The 17721-nt window shown below is 42.5% G+C and overlaps 2 protein-coding genes across 5 annotated transcripts in view; both read left to right on the forward strand.

The window, feature by feature from the left end:
* The window catches only part of LOC137781034 (F-actin-uncapping protein LRRC16A-like), a 55398-nt gene extending 44392 nt beyond the window's left edge, over positions 1-11006 (forward strand). For 2 of the 4 annotated variants that reach the window (XM_068569536.1, XM_068569537.1), the window contains 14 exons: positions 466-594; positions 723-854; positions 1293-1468; positions 1549-1636; positions 1771-1911; positions 2468-2485; positions 3128-3194; positions 3382-3608; positions 3695-3804; positions 3933-4211; positions 4297-4507; positions 6308-6596; positions 6683-6832; positions 7745-11006. In XM_068569536.1, coding sequence (XP_068425637.1) covers positions 466-594; positions 723-854; positions 1293-1468; positions 1549-1636; positions 1771-1911; positions 2468-2485; positions 3128-3194; positions 3382-3608; positions 3695-3804; positions 3933-4211; positions 4297-4507; positions 6308-6596; positions 6683-6832; positions 7745-7917 — 2190 coding nt within the window. In that variant the 3' untranslated portion in view covers positions 7918-11006. The remainder of the gene's footprint in view (positions 1-465; positions 595-722; positions 855-1292; positions 1469-1548; positions 1637-1770; positions 1912-2467; positions 2486-3127; positions 3195-3381; positions 3609-3694; positions 3805-3932; positions 4212-4296; positions 4508-6307; positions 6597-6682; positions 6833-7744) is intronic. The other 2 variants (XM_068569538.1, XM_068569539.1) reach the window with 1 other exon arrangement.
* A 178-nt stretch (positions 11007-11184) lies between these two features.
* Positions 11185-17721, forward strand: part of LOC137781040 (secretagogin-like) — a 9975-nt gene continuing 3438 nt past the window's right edge. Inside the window, exons 1-7 of the mRNA XM_068569546.1 lie at positions 11185-11380; positions 11547-11617; positions 14350-14442; positions 16450-16539; positions 17148-17204; positions 17446-17523; positions 17714-17721. The exon at positions 17714-17721 is cut by the window's right edge and continues 48 nt beyond it. Of these exons, the coding sequence (XP_068425647.1) occupies positions 11311-11380; positions 11547-11617; positions 14350-14442; positions 16450-16539; positions 17148-17204; positions 17446-17523; positions 17714-17721 (467 nt within the window). The 5' untranslated portion in view covers positions 11185-11310. The remainder of the gene's footprint in view (positions 11381-11546; positions 11618-14349; positions 14443-16449; positions 16540-17147; positions 17205-17445; positions 17524-17713) is intronic.

Genomic DNA, 17721 nt, shown 5'->3' on the forward strand with positions numbered 1-17721 from the left:
CACACACACACTCAGTAATTTTTGAATTCATATGCACTATAATCTGTATGTTTTGGACCAAACTTAATCTGTCATCGTTGTTCAAGTAGATAGGACTGTACCAAATACAAAATATTGGACATTTAATGAAGACTTGTAACTTAACTTTGACTTTCTATTAAAATGTCAAAGGTGTTTTGGTCTAGTCTTGATAAAAGTCGTAAATTTATTCACTGACAAAAGAGATTGACTAAGGATTTTGTCCTGATTGAATTTCTCCCTCTTAGTACATCACATTTATATCCTGTGAAGACAAAGCTGTGTTTCATGGGTGTGTCCATCCTCTAGTTCTTACTGTTTTAAGTAATCAGCATCACACATACAGAGGTAAATAATATAACATTTAATCCTAGATTAAGTGTTTAACTCTAGTCAGAAAACCCTAATAAACGTGACAATTCAAACACAAGCGTTCCTGTCTTCCAGATGATTGACAGGATCTGCGTGAAGGTGCAGGACCACCTGAACTCTCTGAGGAACTCCGAGACGGACGCCATCTTGGAGGACGTCCGGTCAGCAGAGAACCTCATCAAAGACGCCAGAAACTCTAAAACGGTGAGGCGACGGACATTAAACACGATTTTAAAAGATGTGATCTGGAAGCTTATTCGGAGAGATCCGTTTCCCTGCATCCTTTCCTTGATTCCTTGATTCATCCTACTTCCTCGTCTCTGTCTGCCCAGCTGCTCCCGAACCTCTACCACCTCGGCTCGGCTGCCAGAGAAGAGGTGAACAGCTCGGCGGCCGGACCGATCCAGGAGAAGCTGGAGTCGATGGCCGGGGAGGTGACGAGCGTCATGGACCAGCAGCTACAGGTGAGGCCACCACCTTTACTCCAGCAAGATTAGAACATTTATACTTTAAATCTATGAATTAACAAAGTACGCTTTAATATCAAAATAATTGTTGAGCGATGTTTTATTTTTGGACCTTAAAATCTAATTCTGTCCAAGGTTCAAAGGATATTGTGTCCAGTATTTGTGTCTTACAGCATCTGAATACAGTGAAAAAATTCAGATTGACGCCACCTACAGGCAGAAAACATGAAATCAAAGGATATTATTACATTTAATTTATTATAATTATTTTTATTTATAGCGCAAAAGTAGCAAAGCGCTTCACTCAAAGCACATAAATATAAAAATATATGACAATTTAACTGGTTACACCAATTTTAGATCAGTTGCTTTAATCAAATCATGTACACACACACACGTTTATATCCATCCCTTTGTTATTGTCGCTCCTCCCAGACGCTGCTGGAGTCGATGGTGGACGCAGCAGAGTCTCTGTGTCCCCACGTGATGAAGAGGAGCAGTCTTCGTCCCGAGCTGATGAAGGCCAGCTCCGCCAAGATGGTCGTGCCCAAAAGCTTCGTCACCAAAACCCTCCTGGAGCAGTCGGGGGTGGATATCATCAACAAGATCAGGTGTGTGTGTGTGGAATGTAACATGTGACCGAGCTGCTGAGATCTTCCACCTGACCGTGACGTCTTCCTCCCTCCGTCAGTGAGGTGAAGCTGAGTCTGGCGTCGTTCCTGTCGGATCGCATCGTTGACGAGATCCTGGAGGCTCTTTCCACCTCGCAGCTCACTCTGGTGAGATTAACATCTGCTCACCTGGCTCATTGATTCATTACTTTGTATGGAAACCTCTCCGAAACTCATTTTCATATCCTCCATTTCTGTCAATTCCTCACATTCTCATCAAAAATCTCCTTTTATCTCCCCAGGCCGACCACCTGGTGCGGCGAGGTCGCCCCCTGGTGCAGCAGGGCTCTGTGGATCTGGACGTCCCAGAGGAAAAGATCCCTAAAAGAGCATCCACCGAGCTTCTGGAGGGCGAGAGGCTGGAGGATCTAGAGACGTGCATGGTGGGTTTGGGTGGAACTATTTCATGAATCGTAATCCAAGCACCTTGGTTGTTATTTACAGTTTGCACTGTAATATATATATATATATATATATATGTATTGCATAAAATGCAACCTGTAACGTTTAGTTGTATAACACAAAAACAAGCACCTGCAACTTGCTGAACACTGCCCTCTACTGGAAAACATTTACCAAAGACATTTGAGGGTTGAATGTTGTGTTAATTTAAAGAGTCTTATAGTTTCCTCATCACATACCTCTGTTTCAAATGTATTCAACCTTTGGAACGATTGCTTTTTATCACGTTTTTCAGTAGATTTCTCAGTATAAATGTGTGTGAGGCTGCAGCCAACAGGAAGCTGCATGTTCTCTTGTTCTGTCTGTTTCTCTGGTGTCTCGCCCTTCTCTTCATCCTGTAATCCTCTCTGTTCTAATCTACTTTTACACCAACACCAGCTTTCTTTCTCACGAGGCTTTACCGTGTGTTGCCTTTCTTCCTCTTCACTCTTCTCTTCCTCTGTTCTTCCTTCTCCTTTCTTCCTTTGCTCCATGGAGATTTTGTGCTGCACCAGTGTAAGTAACTGTCCCTCCATAACTCTCCTTTCAATTCACTTTCCTTTCGCGATGCTCTTCTCCTTCCTCTCGTTCACCTGCTTCACACTTCTCAGCGCTGAAGCTCTTTCCTCACAAAGAGCCTCACGTATCTCAGTTTTTTTCATCCTGATGATTTATTTTAAAGACGTATCGTAGGACGCATTTATCTATCACTTCCTCGCTCGCGCTCCAAATGATTTAACATTGTTGAATACTGATATTTGAATATATTCATTTATTTAATGCATCCAGCCACATTGCACTGCTTCTCTCCACTCAATGCACTTATAGTGTGTGTGTGTGTGTGTGTGTGTGTGTCACCACCACTTTGTAAATGTGTAAATAATGAAATGTGCAACCTGTGTTTCAACGTAATAAATACCTGTTTATATGTAGATCGAGACCTTTGCCGTTCAGTTGTGGCACACATTTTAACCACCAAAGTTAAAATATTATGAGATGCCTTGTGTTAATAATTATATTAAGACCCTTTTGATCCAATCAGGCGATGTCTTGTCTTCGTACAAACTATGAAATCTAGGTCTTCAGTGATATAAGTGACACGTTGGATATTTTTTTTTACAATTACAACACATATTTCATCATGTGCGCCTCTTTCAGATGACTCCTAAATCCAAGAGGAAGAGCATCCACAGCAGAATGCTTCGGCCAGTCTCTCGTGCCTTTGGTAAGCCGTTTATTTAATATTTTTTGTATATACGTGACGTGGATCTGTATTGGTGTCCACTGATTAGCGTTAGTCTGGTTTGAATCATTCTGTATTTGGTCTTTTAAATAATTCTTCAGTTTAGATGCTACCTGATGACGAGTGTAAGTACACTCTTGAATATTCAATGTATATCTACGACCCACAGAGATGGAGTTTGACCTGGACAAGGCCCTGGAGGACGTCCCCGTCCACGTGGAGGACGCCTCGACTTCATCTCAGACTCCTCCCACCCCGTCTCAGGTCCCGTCGAAGCCGGAGCAGCGAACGCCCGGAGGCATCGTGGAGCTGCCGTCTGAGGAGGAGAAGAAGCTGCAGCACTTCACCAAACTGCGACCGCGACGCAACAAGAAGAGGCATTCCAGCAAAATACCTGTGAGTGAAGCCGAGCGGCTCTGTACGGATTATTGAAGTTACTTTGCAGACGTGGTCCCAGATCCTTCTACTTCCTCTTTTTTTAGCAAATCAACAGTGCGCCACCTCAGGATGGGGAGCAGAACGGCCTCATGGGAAGGGTGGACGAGGGCGTGGACGAGTTCTTCTCCACAAAAGTCACCAGGATGGACTCCAAGTGAGGATCATGCTCCTCTTAGATCTTTCTCATAGTCTGTCTAACTGTACTGCTGCTCCTAATATTTATATTTCATTACGTGTCATTTATTTAATAGTTTTTGTGCCTCTCGTTCCGTCTCCTCTCAGACGTTCCAAGAGTTCAGAGTCTCACGATGGAGAGAAGAAGAAGAGTAAAGGGGGATTCCTGAACCTCATCAAACGCTCCTCCAAATCTGAAAAAGCTGACAAATCGGATAAGTCGGAAAAAAACGCTTCGGCTTCGGGAAAGTCGGAGAAAAACCAGGCGAGCAATCCAGCTTCGGGTGCATCCTCGGCCACCGCGGCCTCGACGCCGGCTTTCATCCCCGAGGAGCCCTCTTCACCAAAAGCGTCGGTAAAGAGCCCGGCCCCCGAGCCAAAGTCCAGGTACAGACGAATATTTAGAACAACGGACTTCCCACGACCTCGTCGGCCCACGATTCCCTCATAATCCCCCCCGTCCTTCCTGCAGAGACGCCTCCAGCCGCTCCCAGCCCGCAGACTACAGCAGCAGCTCGGACCGCTCGGAGGAGCTGAGGACGCCGGACTCCATGGACGAGCCCTGGGAGTGTTCGGACGGCCGGGGCAGCCCTCAGGGAGGCCGGCGGTACCAAGGGATGCAGATGATGGGCGGCGGCCTCCTCGCAGAGATGAAGGCCAAGCAGGAGAGGAGAGCATACAAGGTGAGGCGGTACGGAAAAGGAAGGTGCTGATGGGAATGAAAAGGTCTTCTAGTGCCTGGTTTTAGTTTCATAGGACAAGATGAATACGCCCCTTTAATTAGACACAGAATAGCCGTCTCCTGCAACTTCCGTTTAGCAACCTACAAGGCAGTTATTGTAAAAAACGAACCATATCACATGATCCTGTAACGTTCAGGTCAACATGGATGAGGCGCTGCTGCCGCTCAGAATCTTGTTACGTTTTAAACATCTAAAATTACAAAGCAATTAAGCAATCTTGAGTTTAGATTTAGATAGTTTGACTATGAAAATGCTTTTCACTTTCACTTTCACTTTTGCAAACCATCATTAAAAAAAAAGAAAGTCAACAAGAAATAGAGCAACGGTAATAAAATACAATCCAGTCTTTGAACTCGAGGTTAGACTTCCACCTGAAGTCTAAAGAAAGGGTGTTTTAGTAAAACTCCATTATTCAAGCTGCGTTTAGGTCATTTATTTATTTAATATTATGTTGTTGTTTTTTAAAAACATCATAACATGTTAAGCCAATTCTGAAAAAAATTATGTGAAATGGATTTAACCAACTAAAGTAAAGTTTTTGATGGTTTTATAAAGAGAGATGCTTCTTTAAATAAGAACATTATATTTTGGTTTTGTGCTGCAGGTTTTGTGTCAAGACTGGTTTCTTTCAACAGCAACTGTGGACGCCAGCTGGGAAAACACAAAAATAAGAAGCACACACACACAGACACACACTGCATTTGTGTGTGTCTGTGTATTTCTTCAGGCTAGTTATTGTGCCTGTCAACATACTGACATAAAAACACAAACAGTCCTGATTCTGCCAGAAGACAGACCGAATAGAGGAGAAGGAGGAGAGTGCAGAAAAGATGGAGGCATGAACAGCAAATGGACAGAATACAGACAAGCTCGAAGGCTGATATGCAAATGATCTGTCATGACTCACAGCAGGACATAAATGTCAAGAGGATTAAAATTCCCACATTCACTAAGACGCCACTAAGTGCTCTCTTTTCCACAGTCACTAAATGGCATGAAACATCTATTTAAATATATTTTTTAGCATTTGAGATACCAGTGTGATCAAAGGGGAGCGGAATGACAAATATGGTTTGTGTCTTTGAAGTAAGAGTCAGTGTTAGCGCCTCTGAGTGTGTTCAGATGCATAAAGACGAGACCACAAGACGTTTCCGCTCTGAGCTGTCTGCGGCTGTGAGGCCGGACATCTAATTTAGAAATACAAAAATAAAAACTCTATGACCCCCGGCCGGATCGGCTGTTCAGGACTCATCCCAATAGTCTGCTCAAGTCTAATGTGTTCAAAATGAAGAATATGTCTATTTCCACCGCTCTACACTCATGAACAATACGGGTGGGAGGAAAAATCAATACAGCATGGTATCGCGATATTTTGCGTGGCGATATTGTATCGATACACGGAAGCCGAGTATCGATCGTTTATGATATCAATTATAAACGTTTTGATCCTCGAATAATGAAATCAATGTATTTTGATTGATGTGAGATGAACAGACTGAAAACTGTATTCTTCTTAGATACAAAAGTTGACAAAGTTTTCCTTTGGGGTCAATTTGTGGTGGGGAAAAGGGAATATATCGCAATACTCAAAATATCGCAGTATCGTGATAATATCGTATTAGGACTCAAGTATTGTGATAAAAATCAAATCATGGGACCTGTGGTGATTCCCACCGCTAATGTGCAGTATATATGCACAGTATATAATGCAATATGTTGCTGTCCATGTGTCTCCTCTAGTCGTCCAGCCCCGACAGACCTGAGAGCAATGCATCGGGTTCAGAAAGCCGGTCCCCGAGTGGCTCCATTAATAAATCGGACCCTCCCACTGGTTCTCCAGAGAAAAGCCCTCCTCGCGGCGAGACAAAGCCGGACCCGGTCCCTCGCCTCAGGGCTACTTCCTCCTCGAGTCCTCCTGGGGGGCCGGGAAGTCCCAAACCGCCGATGCCGCAGGGAGCGAAGCCGGCACTGGCCGCCCGACCCACCATCCTGCAGAAGCCCAGGACCGGCAGCACCAGCAAGAGCACAGGTATCCCATTACCGCGCTGAGGGCGGAGTTGGGACCATATTTGTTCTAAAAGCTGATCGTATTGTTTTCTCTCCTCCCCGTGACAGATGAAAGCTCAGATTCCCCAAACAGCGGCGGCGTGTCTCCGAAGGTCACAGGTCTTCCTCTGACGCTGAAGAGGACGGCGTCGGAGAAAGACAAAGAGGGGCAGACCGGTCTGCAGTCAGGAGGCTCCACCAACAAAACCACTCAGGACGGTGGGTCACAAAATATGTCCGTCAGAGCCTTTTGAAGACGTAGCCCTCCTAGAAACCCATTGGCAGATTTCCCCTTGCATCAAGGAGAGTCCTAAAGGGCTCAGATACAGACGGATGGATGTTCCATGTCACTGTCAGGCCGTGACAGCAGTGTTATGTAACAAACAACGTGGAGATTTTTAACTGTCTATGGTCCTTTCCCTCCGAAGTTGTTATCCATATCGTCTCCTTTGGTCCTCCCTTCCTTCTCTCTGCTCTTCCTTCCTTCTTCTTTTGCAACCGGTGGCTGCTTAGTTTGTTTGTTTGTTTCTTTTGTTGTACCTTAATAGATGTTAAATTAAGTCGCTGTTTTGAATTGAATGATTTTAGAGACACCTCTGTGCCATTAGATGGATTCTTGGACACAATACCTTTTTATTAACAAGAAGAAAACCTTTGTTCCTACTTATTTAAGATTTAAAGATGCTGCAGGGCTTTTATGTTTTAAAAGAACAAAGACTTGCTCAACGTCCTTTATTGTCTGAAAGCACAATGTACAATATGAGCATACGAGTCCGGTGCAAAGTCACTTCTCTGGATCGTTGCCCTCATGACAGTCAATCCACAGCCAGCAGGTGGCGATAGACACGAGGGAAAAGTTCAGTTGCCTTTTGCATGTCGAAGAAGACGATCAAGAATAGTGAAGCGGCAGTGTGGAACAGAATCCCTTTTAAGTGCTCTATCCCAGCATGCATTGGGCCGAGAGTAGGGAAATATTCTTAAAAGATCACCAGTCAATCACACGGATAACAATCTGTATATCCGCAAAATTCTGTTTCCTCTTCCTCACCTTTCTCTCCCTCTATCTTCCTCTTCGTCTAAGCATTGTCAACACTTTCTGTCCTTTTCATTCTCTCTCTCTCTTGTCTCCAGTGAGGTTTGGGTCGGACTCTGTCCAGCGACCCAGTCGTCTGCGCACCAACTCTGAGGATCACGGCTCCTTCAAGGCCAAGGACCAAACCCCGAACCCGGACAAGGACAAGGCAGCAGGCAAAAAGTCCTCAGACTCTGGGGAGGAGGCAGACAAAGACTTTATTTTACTATGAGAAGGAGACAAATTCACCGTCTCACATGGTTTCCTTTTTTTTAGAAAAGCAACTGAAGGGAGACTTTAATCATTAATGGATATGTTTTCATTCATAACGGCAGTTTTTACCTTCTGAGATTCTGTCTGACCGCAAAGTTCAAGTCGTCTTTGGCTTGCAGGACCTGCGGCAGTGTCACGCAATACACCGTGTGGTTGTCTACGGTGAGATCAAACTAATGATATTAACACTCGGGGTGATATCCTCGGTAATATTCTCAGTCAGGACTCGTCACCGAGTAAACCAAACTGTGCTCCGTCTTCCTCCTCACAGACCGCCTTTTCTCTTGTTCTCATCCCGAAAAAAGATCCCATGTCTCTCAAAGAAGAAAGCATCTTCAGCCGGTGAATACTGAATCGTGAATTCAGTTTGTAAAACACACAGCAACGAAAAAAGATGCTTTCAGGAAGCAGTAGATGTTTTGTGCAAAAGACAGACAGAGAGAGACTGTGAAACTATGAGTGTACAACGAAAAAACAACCTCTTCCTTTGACTAATCGCTCGTCTCCCAGGGACCAAACACATGTAACAATAGCATCAGGATCACTGTACTGTACCTGCAACCAGACCAGGACCCAACGGCATTCGTTTGCTTCAATATATTTGTATAGATTTTTTCTATATGCTATTTTCAGTACGTGCAAGTTACTTTTCTCCGGACTTCAGAGGTGACTGAAACCATTATGCAATTTATCTTCTTTCTTTTTTTCAGGAAAATACAGGTTCAGCTGAGAATCTCAGCCCACCATGAATCATAAACACACATTTGTATGTAGCTTACTTAGAGGAGGCGACGTCCAACATCCTGAATGTGTGTTTGTCTCTGAGTGGGAGCGTGAAGTGTTGCTTTGAGAGGACTGTGGTACACTATAACTATCACTGATAACCGATCAATAAGGCTTCAGCACTGTTAACTAACACTGTTCTCTGTGTTTAGACACTGTGAAAAACAAACGTTTACTGTATGTATGATGCCGTTTCAACTGCGGATGTCTTGTTCTGCTGGTTATGGGGGACAGGAGTGTGTGTCTGTCATTGAAGAGCAATACAACATCCCATCATCAACCCCCAAAAAATACATACATACTAGCTGGAACTTGTCAAAAAATACTAAACTCTGTCACAAATACTCTGAAAGACAGATTCCTGGTTCATCTTTACCTTCTGTGCTGATGGTTTGTTGAAAGCAAAGAACGTCCAGAACAAGAGGGATGTTATAATGTTTAGACGATCTGCTTAAAGGTATAACATGCAAACCACTGATATTTAATATTTTGATCTAGATTTTGACCAAAACCTCTTCCTTGTCATCTCTGTGTGAAAGCGGGACACTTCAAACCCTTTCAGACGTGACCTTCAGGGATTTCAAATCCTCGTTCAATGTATTCTGTGCAAAGACGAGTTCTGAACTTCAAAAACTAGACAGAGTTGGCATTTGTTAAAAGATGGTTGGAGACAACAGTGCCTGAAGTCGACGACAACGACACACACATTGAGTCTCAGGCCGATTCCTCTCACTGGTCTTTTAACTGCATGAGCGATGCCCTTTTCACACTGCTACACAGCATAAAGATCCTTTAAATCAGGTTTAAAACCCTTCATTTCATCATTAATTGGTTACGGTGAACTGATATCTATCTACAGATTCAACCAGATTCAATTGTCCTCATGCAGTTTTACTAATATTAAATACAGAGGTTCAAACAAACATTTAGCCTTTGCATTAAATTGCGCTGCGTTCATCTCATATTGGAGTTACTGTAACTACCAGTTAACTTATAATCAACATCCAAGTTGTAATTATGACGGAGAACATTTTCCTGAAGGTTTTTCTTCAAAGCAAACAAACATGGACGCCTCACGTCAGTCCATCGTTGGAGGAAAATAACCCAAATTGGATGGATTCAAAACTCTTATCCAGTCGAACAGAGTGATGATGGAAATGATTACCATGTCACAAACATGTTCACCTGTTCATTCAATACCTGAACGTGGGCCGTTACATCAATGAGATGTATCATTGTATCTGCCGGACGGCGCTCCAGCATCAGTATCACAGTACTAGTACATCACCTGTACACCAGACCTCCCTCCCAGTGTGAAAAAGGCACAGCTTGAATCGTGTTGCACGTCTACGGATGTCTTTTTTTGAAGGATCGTGATGAGCTTTTGCTTCTTTGTCGCTCGTCACGGGCGCGGAAATCACACTGTTCCTTCTGTTTGTGCTCCATTTAGTGTCTGATCTCAACAAAAGTCCCAAAACTGTAAAAGTCACTTCTAGTTTGAAAGGAGCTCCGGGATGCTGAACAATGAAAACACCACTTTGCAAAACGCTTAAAAGCAAAACACACGTGGCCGCGTGCTGGATTCATTGGTGCCATGTCCAACGGAAGGAAATCATAAGGACACTTCCTCTCCTTTTTTTTTGTTTTTTCCACTTCAATTCAGTTGGAGGATGAAGTGGAGATATCCAGTAGCATTGAGTCTGGACTCTTCGTCTCCGTGTGTGTGACTGCATGACGTGGAGTTGTACCGTATGTGTATATATGTGCTTTCATACATGTGTGTAGATATGAACGTGTCATAGACGCACATGTAACATACACACTGTGACACATTCACACGCCTATGTGGACGCAGCCAAACCCATATTGTTGTGGTACTCAGTACACTACTATACACACACACACACACACACACACACACACTAGAGGGTTTGTTTGTAACTTATTCGGAATAAAGAAACGGTGGCCGGTGACGTCTTGATCCTTTTTGTTGTTTTTCCTCTTGTACATTGTGTTCATAAATGTAGAAATTAATTATTTGTATGTATTAATTTGTGATTACCTGTAATCAATGCAATGTTACTTTCATCATGATTTTTTAAAAAAAGGAAATGATGCAGAACAATGAACGTTTTCCCTGAGCTGGAAATAATCAAATGCTTATTTATGTTTGCTCATCATCAGTCTTGATGGGTTATTTGTTCCATTTTGTCATGCTGGTGTTGGACATTTCTTTCTGCAAATATTAATATTGATTAAAATAATTTTACAGGCTTTAAAATATCTGCATTGTCTTTTTTTTTTTGGTAACTTCTGTCTTAAGATCTGAATTGCAGTGTAACAATACAGCCACCAGATGGCAAATAAAATGCAACAGTAGACTCTGTCTCACTTACACACACACACACACACACACACACACACACACACACCCAGAGGAGGAGTGGTTTTTACTAAGTCAGAAAGAGCATATGTCAACTAAGCGGGCGTCTGCATCGCAGTGTGTCCCCTCAGTCCTCATTGTCTCTACGTGTTAAAGTTGACGCTTCCTTTGCCTTCCTTCTTCAAGATGGACAGTGCTTTTAATAACCTGGATGCAGCTGGTTTCCTGGAAATCTGGCAACACTTTGATGCAGATGGTGAGGACCGATGCAATTAGTTTTCCATCTACCTTGAGCAGAAAAAATGCACTATTTATAAAATGTATCTTCTGTTGTAGGAGAAAAAAACAGCTTATTTGTGATGACACATTCTTGAGTCACTGGATCTGTAACAATAAGGACTTGTATTCATTTTATTTGACAGATAATGGCTACATCGAGGGCAAAGAGCTCGATGACTTTTTCCGTCACATGATGAAGAGACTCGGCCCCCAGGTGAGTCAACTTTGTTTGGATTCATTCTTCCATAACTAGTGATGACAACTGTTTAATATAGTCTACGTCAAGGACAGCTGAGCAGGAACAAAGACACAAACTGTCACTATAATGTGTCACTCATCACTCACCAGCCACTATATTAATTACATCTCTTCAACTGTAATGCAAATATCTAATAAGACAATCACGAGGCAGCGACTATGCATTTAGTCACGTAGACGTGGTCGAGACAATCCGCCACAAGGTGATTTAAGTGACTTTGAACATGGCACATGTCGGGCTTATCTAAGTATTTTATAAACTGATCTATTTGGAGGTTCTGGGTTTAAAGACAATTATCAATTATCAGCCTTTTTTGGGGTAAAAAAAGGCCACATTGATGACACGGGTCGGAGGAAAATGGCCGCGCTGGTTTTAGCTGATAGAAATGCAACAATAACCAACAATAACCAACTGGGAGATGCTATGAACAAACTGACAGAGGCATATGCACACAATATAAGCCAATGCTACTCATATGATAGTGTCCATAATGTACATTACTGTTTTCAAGATGAGATTAAAATGTGTCTGCAATGCAATAAAGAAAGAACAATGGGAGAACATACAATTACAATACATTTTCTTATGTTTCTGTGAATTATTCAATGTTGGACACCGTATGAATGGGCTTTGAGAAGATGCATTGGGTGATGTCAGCCGTGTGGGCAGCTGCACCTTTATGCAGTTATCCTGATGGATGTTCAGCGCAACAGGATTAAGAGAAGCTCTGGTCACTGTCAGAGAAAAAGTTCCTCACCGAATCACTATCAGCGCACGCTCCAGTGTGTGTGTTTGCTCGTGTGACTGGACTCGCTGGGACGCTAATGGGTTAGCACTAAAACAAACAGACCACCGACCACACAGCACTTTGTCTCTGTGATGTTTGCTCTTCAGCCTAAATGCCCTCAGGAGGAGAAGTAGTGCTGACCGATCCGCATGGCTCAGTCCTTCTGGTCTATTATATCCAGCCATCGGTGACAATAACCACATGGGGCCTTTTTTATCATTGTGTCTTTATTTCCTCTGGGTCAACATATCCAGCAATTAGGAATGTGTGTGTGTGTGATGCAGTGTGTGTGTATTATCAGTAACAGCCTTGAATTTCCCTTTGGGGATCAATAAAGTATCTATCTATCTATCTATCTATCTATCTATCTATCTATCTATCTATCTATCTTTAATGCATAGGTGTGTTATGCAGTGTACATCGTGGCAATAGAGTGCAGTCAGTCAAATATTTTATTTGATTTAATTTATCCCATTTATTTTATTTTATTTTATTTTATTTATTTTATTTTATTTTATTCATTTTATTTATTTTATTTTAATTTTTTTAAATTTTAGTTGTTTTTTTTTTTTTCATTTGTTTATTTTACAGGAACAATACACACTGGTCAACAGTACAACTGTAAGTGAGCCAGAGTTAGCCAGAGAGGCTAATTTTCCTCTGCTGTCCCTGGCCATTTTTTTTTTATGACAGCCTGAAAATACATTTAAAAAAATTCACAAACTAATTTATTCAAGATGTATATAATAAACACTAGAAACACATAATACATAAACACCAAACAAGACAAATGCACATTTACACTGAGCAGACAGGATAAACAGGACATCAATGCTGCACATCTGTTGAGCTGCTCCCTGAGGAGATGTGTGAATGTTTTCTACGTTTTTTTTTGTTCGTGAATATGAAGTCCTCCCTGATGGTGTCCACTCAAGTAGCACAATATGAATGTGTGCTTTCAGAACTTCTGCTTAGCAACAAGAGGGTCACTGGTCTGATGAGAAGCTGAAGAGCTTTTCTTTAAGCAGCGAGGACTCGGCACCTGCTGCTCTGCAGTCAGTGAGCGCTGCGCTGCGTGGAGAAAGATGATTCACACTCCTGAATCACAGATCAACAGGTTTCTATCGGTACAGTACAGCGATGGGGGGATGATGATGATGATGATGATGATGATGATGAGCAGCCCCGGCATGTTTAGGAAACTTCAACGGACCATAAATATTCTTGCCGTCAGCTCTGGTTGAGAAAGATTTGGTTTGCACAGGAAAAGGAAATGTAGTTCTGAACTTAGATAAGCATACAAAAAAAAAAATGCACTTCAAGATGTTATAATCTTCTCATGTTCTCACTCCACATGCTGACTGCTTGTTATCTAGAGCAAGAGGAAGTTTAGATAGCTGGCATGTATTTTACAGAGCTGTTTGCAGGAAACCGCTTTGTGTAGTCAAGTCATTACAAAAGTACACACACACACAACCATGACGAGTCATGGAGGCAAAGCTTTGTGGTAATGAGAAGCGCACACTTGGTTGTGTGTAGCAGAAGCAGTGGGTGGATGGAGGGCATGCAGAGTGCGTTTCATGAACAGAAACCATCAGTCTGAGTTTGAGAAAAACGAAAACCTTGAGAAAGAAAACGGGACGTCAAAGAAGTCTCCATGGTGACATTGCTTAAAATAACTGTGACTCAGCCGCTCCTTCAATATCACACTTTCTAGTAATCACTGTAGAAATGTCACGTTATCATCATTCAAGTCATTTATTTCCATGTGATGCAGTGAGGACATCGTCACCTTTGACCCCTTCCTCGTCGTCATCGTCATCGTCGTGTGTCCAGTTTATCGACGCTGATGGAGCCAGAACATCAACTGCATTTCAACCTGTTGTGTGTCTCTCTTCAGGAAAAGGTGACTGAGGAGAGAGTCCAGAGGCTGAAGCAAAGGTTCATGTCCGCCTATGACGTCACCGCTGATGGGAAACTACAGATTCAGGAAGTAATATACACAATTTATGTGTTTGGATTGCTCTCTCGTGCACTTGACAATCATTCCATTCATACTTAAGGTTGAATACTTTATAGTAAGTAAAGGTGAAGCATAGATCTATATAATCCTCCTTCATCGTATGGTCCATGCAGAGTGATGTGATATGAAATGAAGCATTGAACTACAAGTAAACTACACTGAACGCCTTCTTGCTCTAACTTCCTCTTTTTTCTACTTTTCTAAATCTTCTTCCTCTTCACCGTTCTCTCTCTCTCTGTTTCTCTCTCAGACTAATCTATTCTCCTCATTGCTTGTTCCACTCTTAATTAAAGGAGTGTCTCAAAGGAATCGTTCATTAAATCAAACTTGACTGACGGGTCAACAGGCTGCGGCTGTTTCCTAGAAATTTAAAGCCACATATTGATGACGTTGCGTTCTCAGTCTCCACTCTGAGTAATGCATGCAGCTCTTGGCGCAGCATCCGTACTTCATCAGAGCAAAGAAGTGCTTTTTCTTTTTTTTTCTATTCGTGAAACAGGACGTAGGCCAATTACTTAATGCATTGCACCCAAAGACCCCACCGTGATCTGGGCTTTTACTCATAAAGCGGAGAAATAAAATCGATACACGCCTTCCACTTCCACTGATTTATGGCGCCGATGCAGGAGCAGTGTGGTCGAACCTCTTAGGAGCGCCACGCCCCGCCGACCAGCGACGCTCCCGCCAGACTTTCCTTTTACCCGCGCTCTTTTTTCCAAAAGCAAAATCTGTATTTTGGAACTCATTGTGTCTTTTACATCACGTCGTTATGTGATGTCATGAATGTAGCTGATGGCAGGAACACACATTGACAAAGAAAAAAAACGATATATATTATACGGTGTTGTATTTTAATGTGTTGGTTCTATCTGGTCAACACCTCGGCCTTTTAATGAGGTCAGCATCCGACCATCGGATCCTCTAAATCTTCTGCTGTTGGCTTTGCTGTACATTACACAGCATTGAGAAAGGAAGTTAGCGATAGCACACGCGATAGCACACGCGATAGCATCCTGTGTGATTGCCACAGGAAATGCAGTTCCTATCACACGATCTGTTGAGACGCAGCGTTGACTTACAATCAGACGAGAACAATGACGACGTCTATTTAATTCTATACTGCGGGACTCACTTCCTACTAATCATGCGGGGAAAGATAATGTGCAACATGCTGAGCTTTTATTATGACAGATATACTGAACTGTGTATTTAGAAGCCATATTTTTTTCTTCTTGACTCGATTACACTTCAGTGGTGGGACGCTTGATGAAACTTATTATTTATTGCCGGCATCTGCCAACTGTTCTTTATTCATGACGACTTCAATTTAAATCTGCAATCGACAGATATTTAAGTTCCCTTATTTCATATTAAAGCTTTAGCTGAGACGTGTCCAACAAGGGCGCAACTTTTTTCATTCAAAGTGTGTTCGTCTGTGTTTCTTCTGCGTCGCTGCTGGTGCACTGCGACTCTCTGTTCCACGAGTTTAGTGAACCCAATGGCCGCGGTTTCATCTTGTACTATGATTAGATTGGTGATGGAGGGCCAGTTTAATCTGCTAATGGAGGGCTGATACTATTAAAGAAGTTCTTACAAGAGAGGAGCAACAGGAGCTGGAGGGCAGCCAGGAGGAGACATAAAACATGCTGACGCTCCTCGTTGTGTCCTTCGTTGCACCAGATCTGAGACGTCTGCTGCCGCGTTGCTTCACTTACACTGAATGGACATCTCTACATGAGGTGTCCCGGCTTATCAGGATGATCCACAAACCTCACTGTCATAGTTTTATTGGATTAATTTCTTCTGGAGTAAATAGATTTAATAATCTGAAAACAATGACAGTTACAATAATTATTAAACGTGCTGCTAACAGTCACTCTCTCCAAGAATAAGATGGACACGCTTAATAATAAGATGAAATACACACACGGTGACATTAACCAATCGCTGACCTCTGACCTCTACCCTGTTTTCCAGTTGGCCAATATGATCCTCCCTGAAGACGAGAACTTCCTGTTGATTTTCCGCAGAGAAGCTCCTCTGGACAACAGCGTTGACTTCATGAAGGTAAAGTCCTGAAGTACAGCGAACATCAGCCGGGACGAATACACAAAAAAGTCTAACACAAACTAGAAAAGGTTACCTGATGGGCCGGTGGACTAACACAACCAATCATTTTTACAGGACTTATTATTCTCTGGTGTATATGAACCATAACCTTTATGATCACACACAAGTACCATATTTTAAAGCTTGATTTTTCCGTTGTATTTAAATTGGCCTCGTTCTTTGATTCCAACTCAATGTGAACGCGTTGTTATGCATAGTGAGGAAAACCAGATCTTCCAGTAAAGAGACAGGAAACTATCTTTGACTCGGAGTTGCAGATCATGAGGAAGTTTTCCGACAACCTCGGGAGTCTGATATGATTTCTAACGTGACTGAAACCAGAGATTCACGATCTCTGTGGCGGTGATAACACTCACTCACACAGAAATTACAAGATGCTTTTAATCTGGATGATATCTGTCTCATGTGTGCCTGACAGAGAGGATATTTTAGTGAATTATAGTTCTCAGTGTGAATGTTGCGTTGTAAAAAATAAAGAATATCACCACGATGACGACTCTGGTTCAAATTCACCCGTAAATGTTCCAATTTCCTCACCTTTGCAGATATGGAAGAAGTACGATGCCGACTGCAGCGGCTACATTTCAGCTCGGGAGCTCAGGGTGAGATTGTCGACCTGAACACACAACAGAAGATCAGTTACACAACTCTGTTGAAGAGAAACCTTCAGCGGTGGCAGAGAATGACCTCAGCTCTCTTTTTCCTGTCTCCAAATCTGTGTCTCTAGATCTGTTTGTGTGTTTGTGTGTGTGTGTGTGTGTGTGTGTGTGTGTGTTTTCGTCACATACCCATGCGTTTGATTCGTTATTTGTCTGATCATGTGATCATCTTTTGTTCCTGTAGGCTTTCCTGAAAGATTTGTTCCAAAAGCATCAGAAGGAAGTGTCGTCTGATAAGCTGGACGAGTACACAGACACAATGGTAGTAACACAATTCACTCCCACGCGCACAAACTGGCATCATTATTTGGTTCGTTCACAGTATTGTGTACAGAGCAAAAGGGGGTTTAAGAATCAAATGCTGCAATGTTCAGTTATTTACATGCAACACCGTCCTCAAAACACCGTTTTTAAAATGTTCCTCAGTCCATCTTCTTCTTTTTTTTTTGCAGATGAAAAT

This window comes from Clinocottus analis, unplaced genomic scaffold (assembly GCF_023055335.1).
Source record: "Clinocottus analis isolate CAN_PGR_092001 unplaced genomic scaffold, fCliAna1.0.p SCAF_9, whole genome shotgun sequence".
In the NCBI taxonomy this organism is placed as follows: Eukaryota; Metazoa; Chordata; class Actinopteri; order Perciformes; family Cottidae; genus Clinocottus; species Clinocottus analis.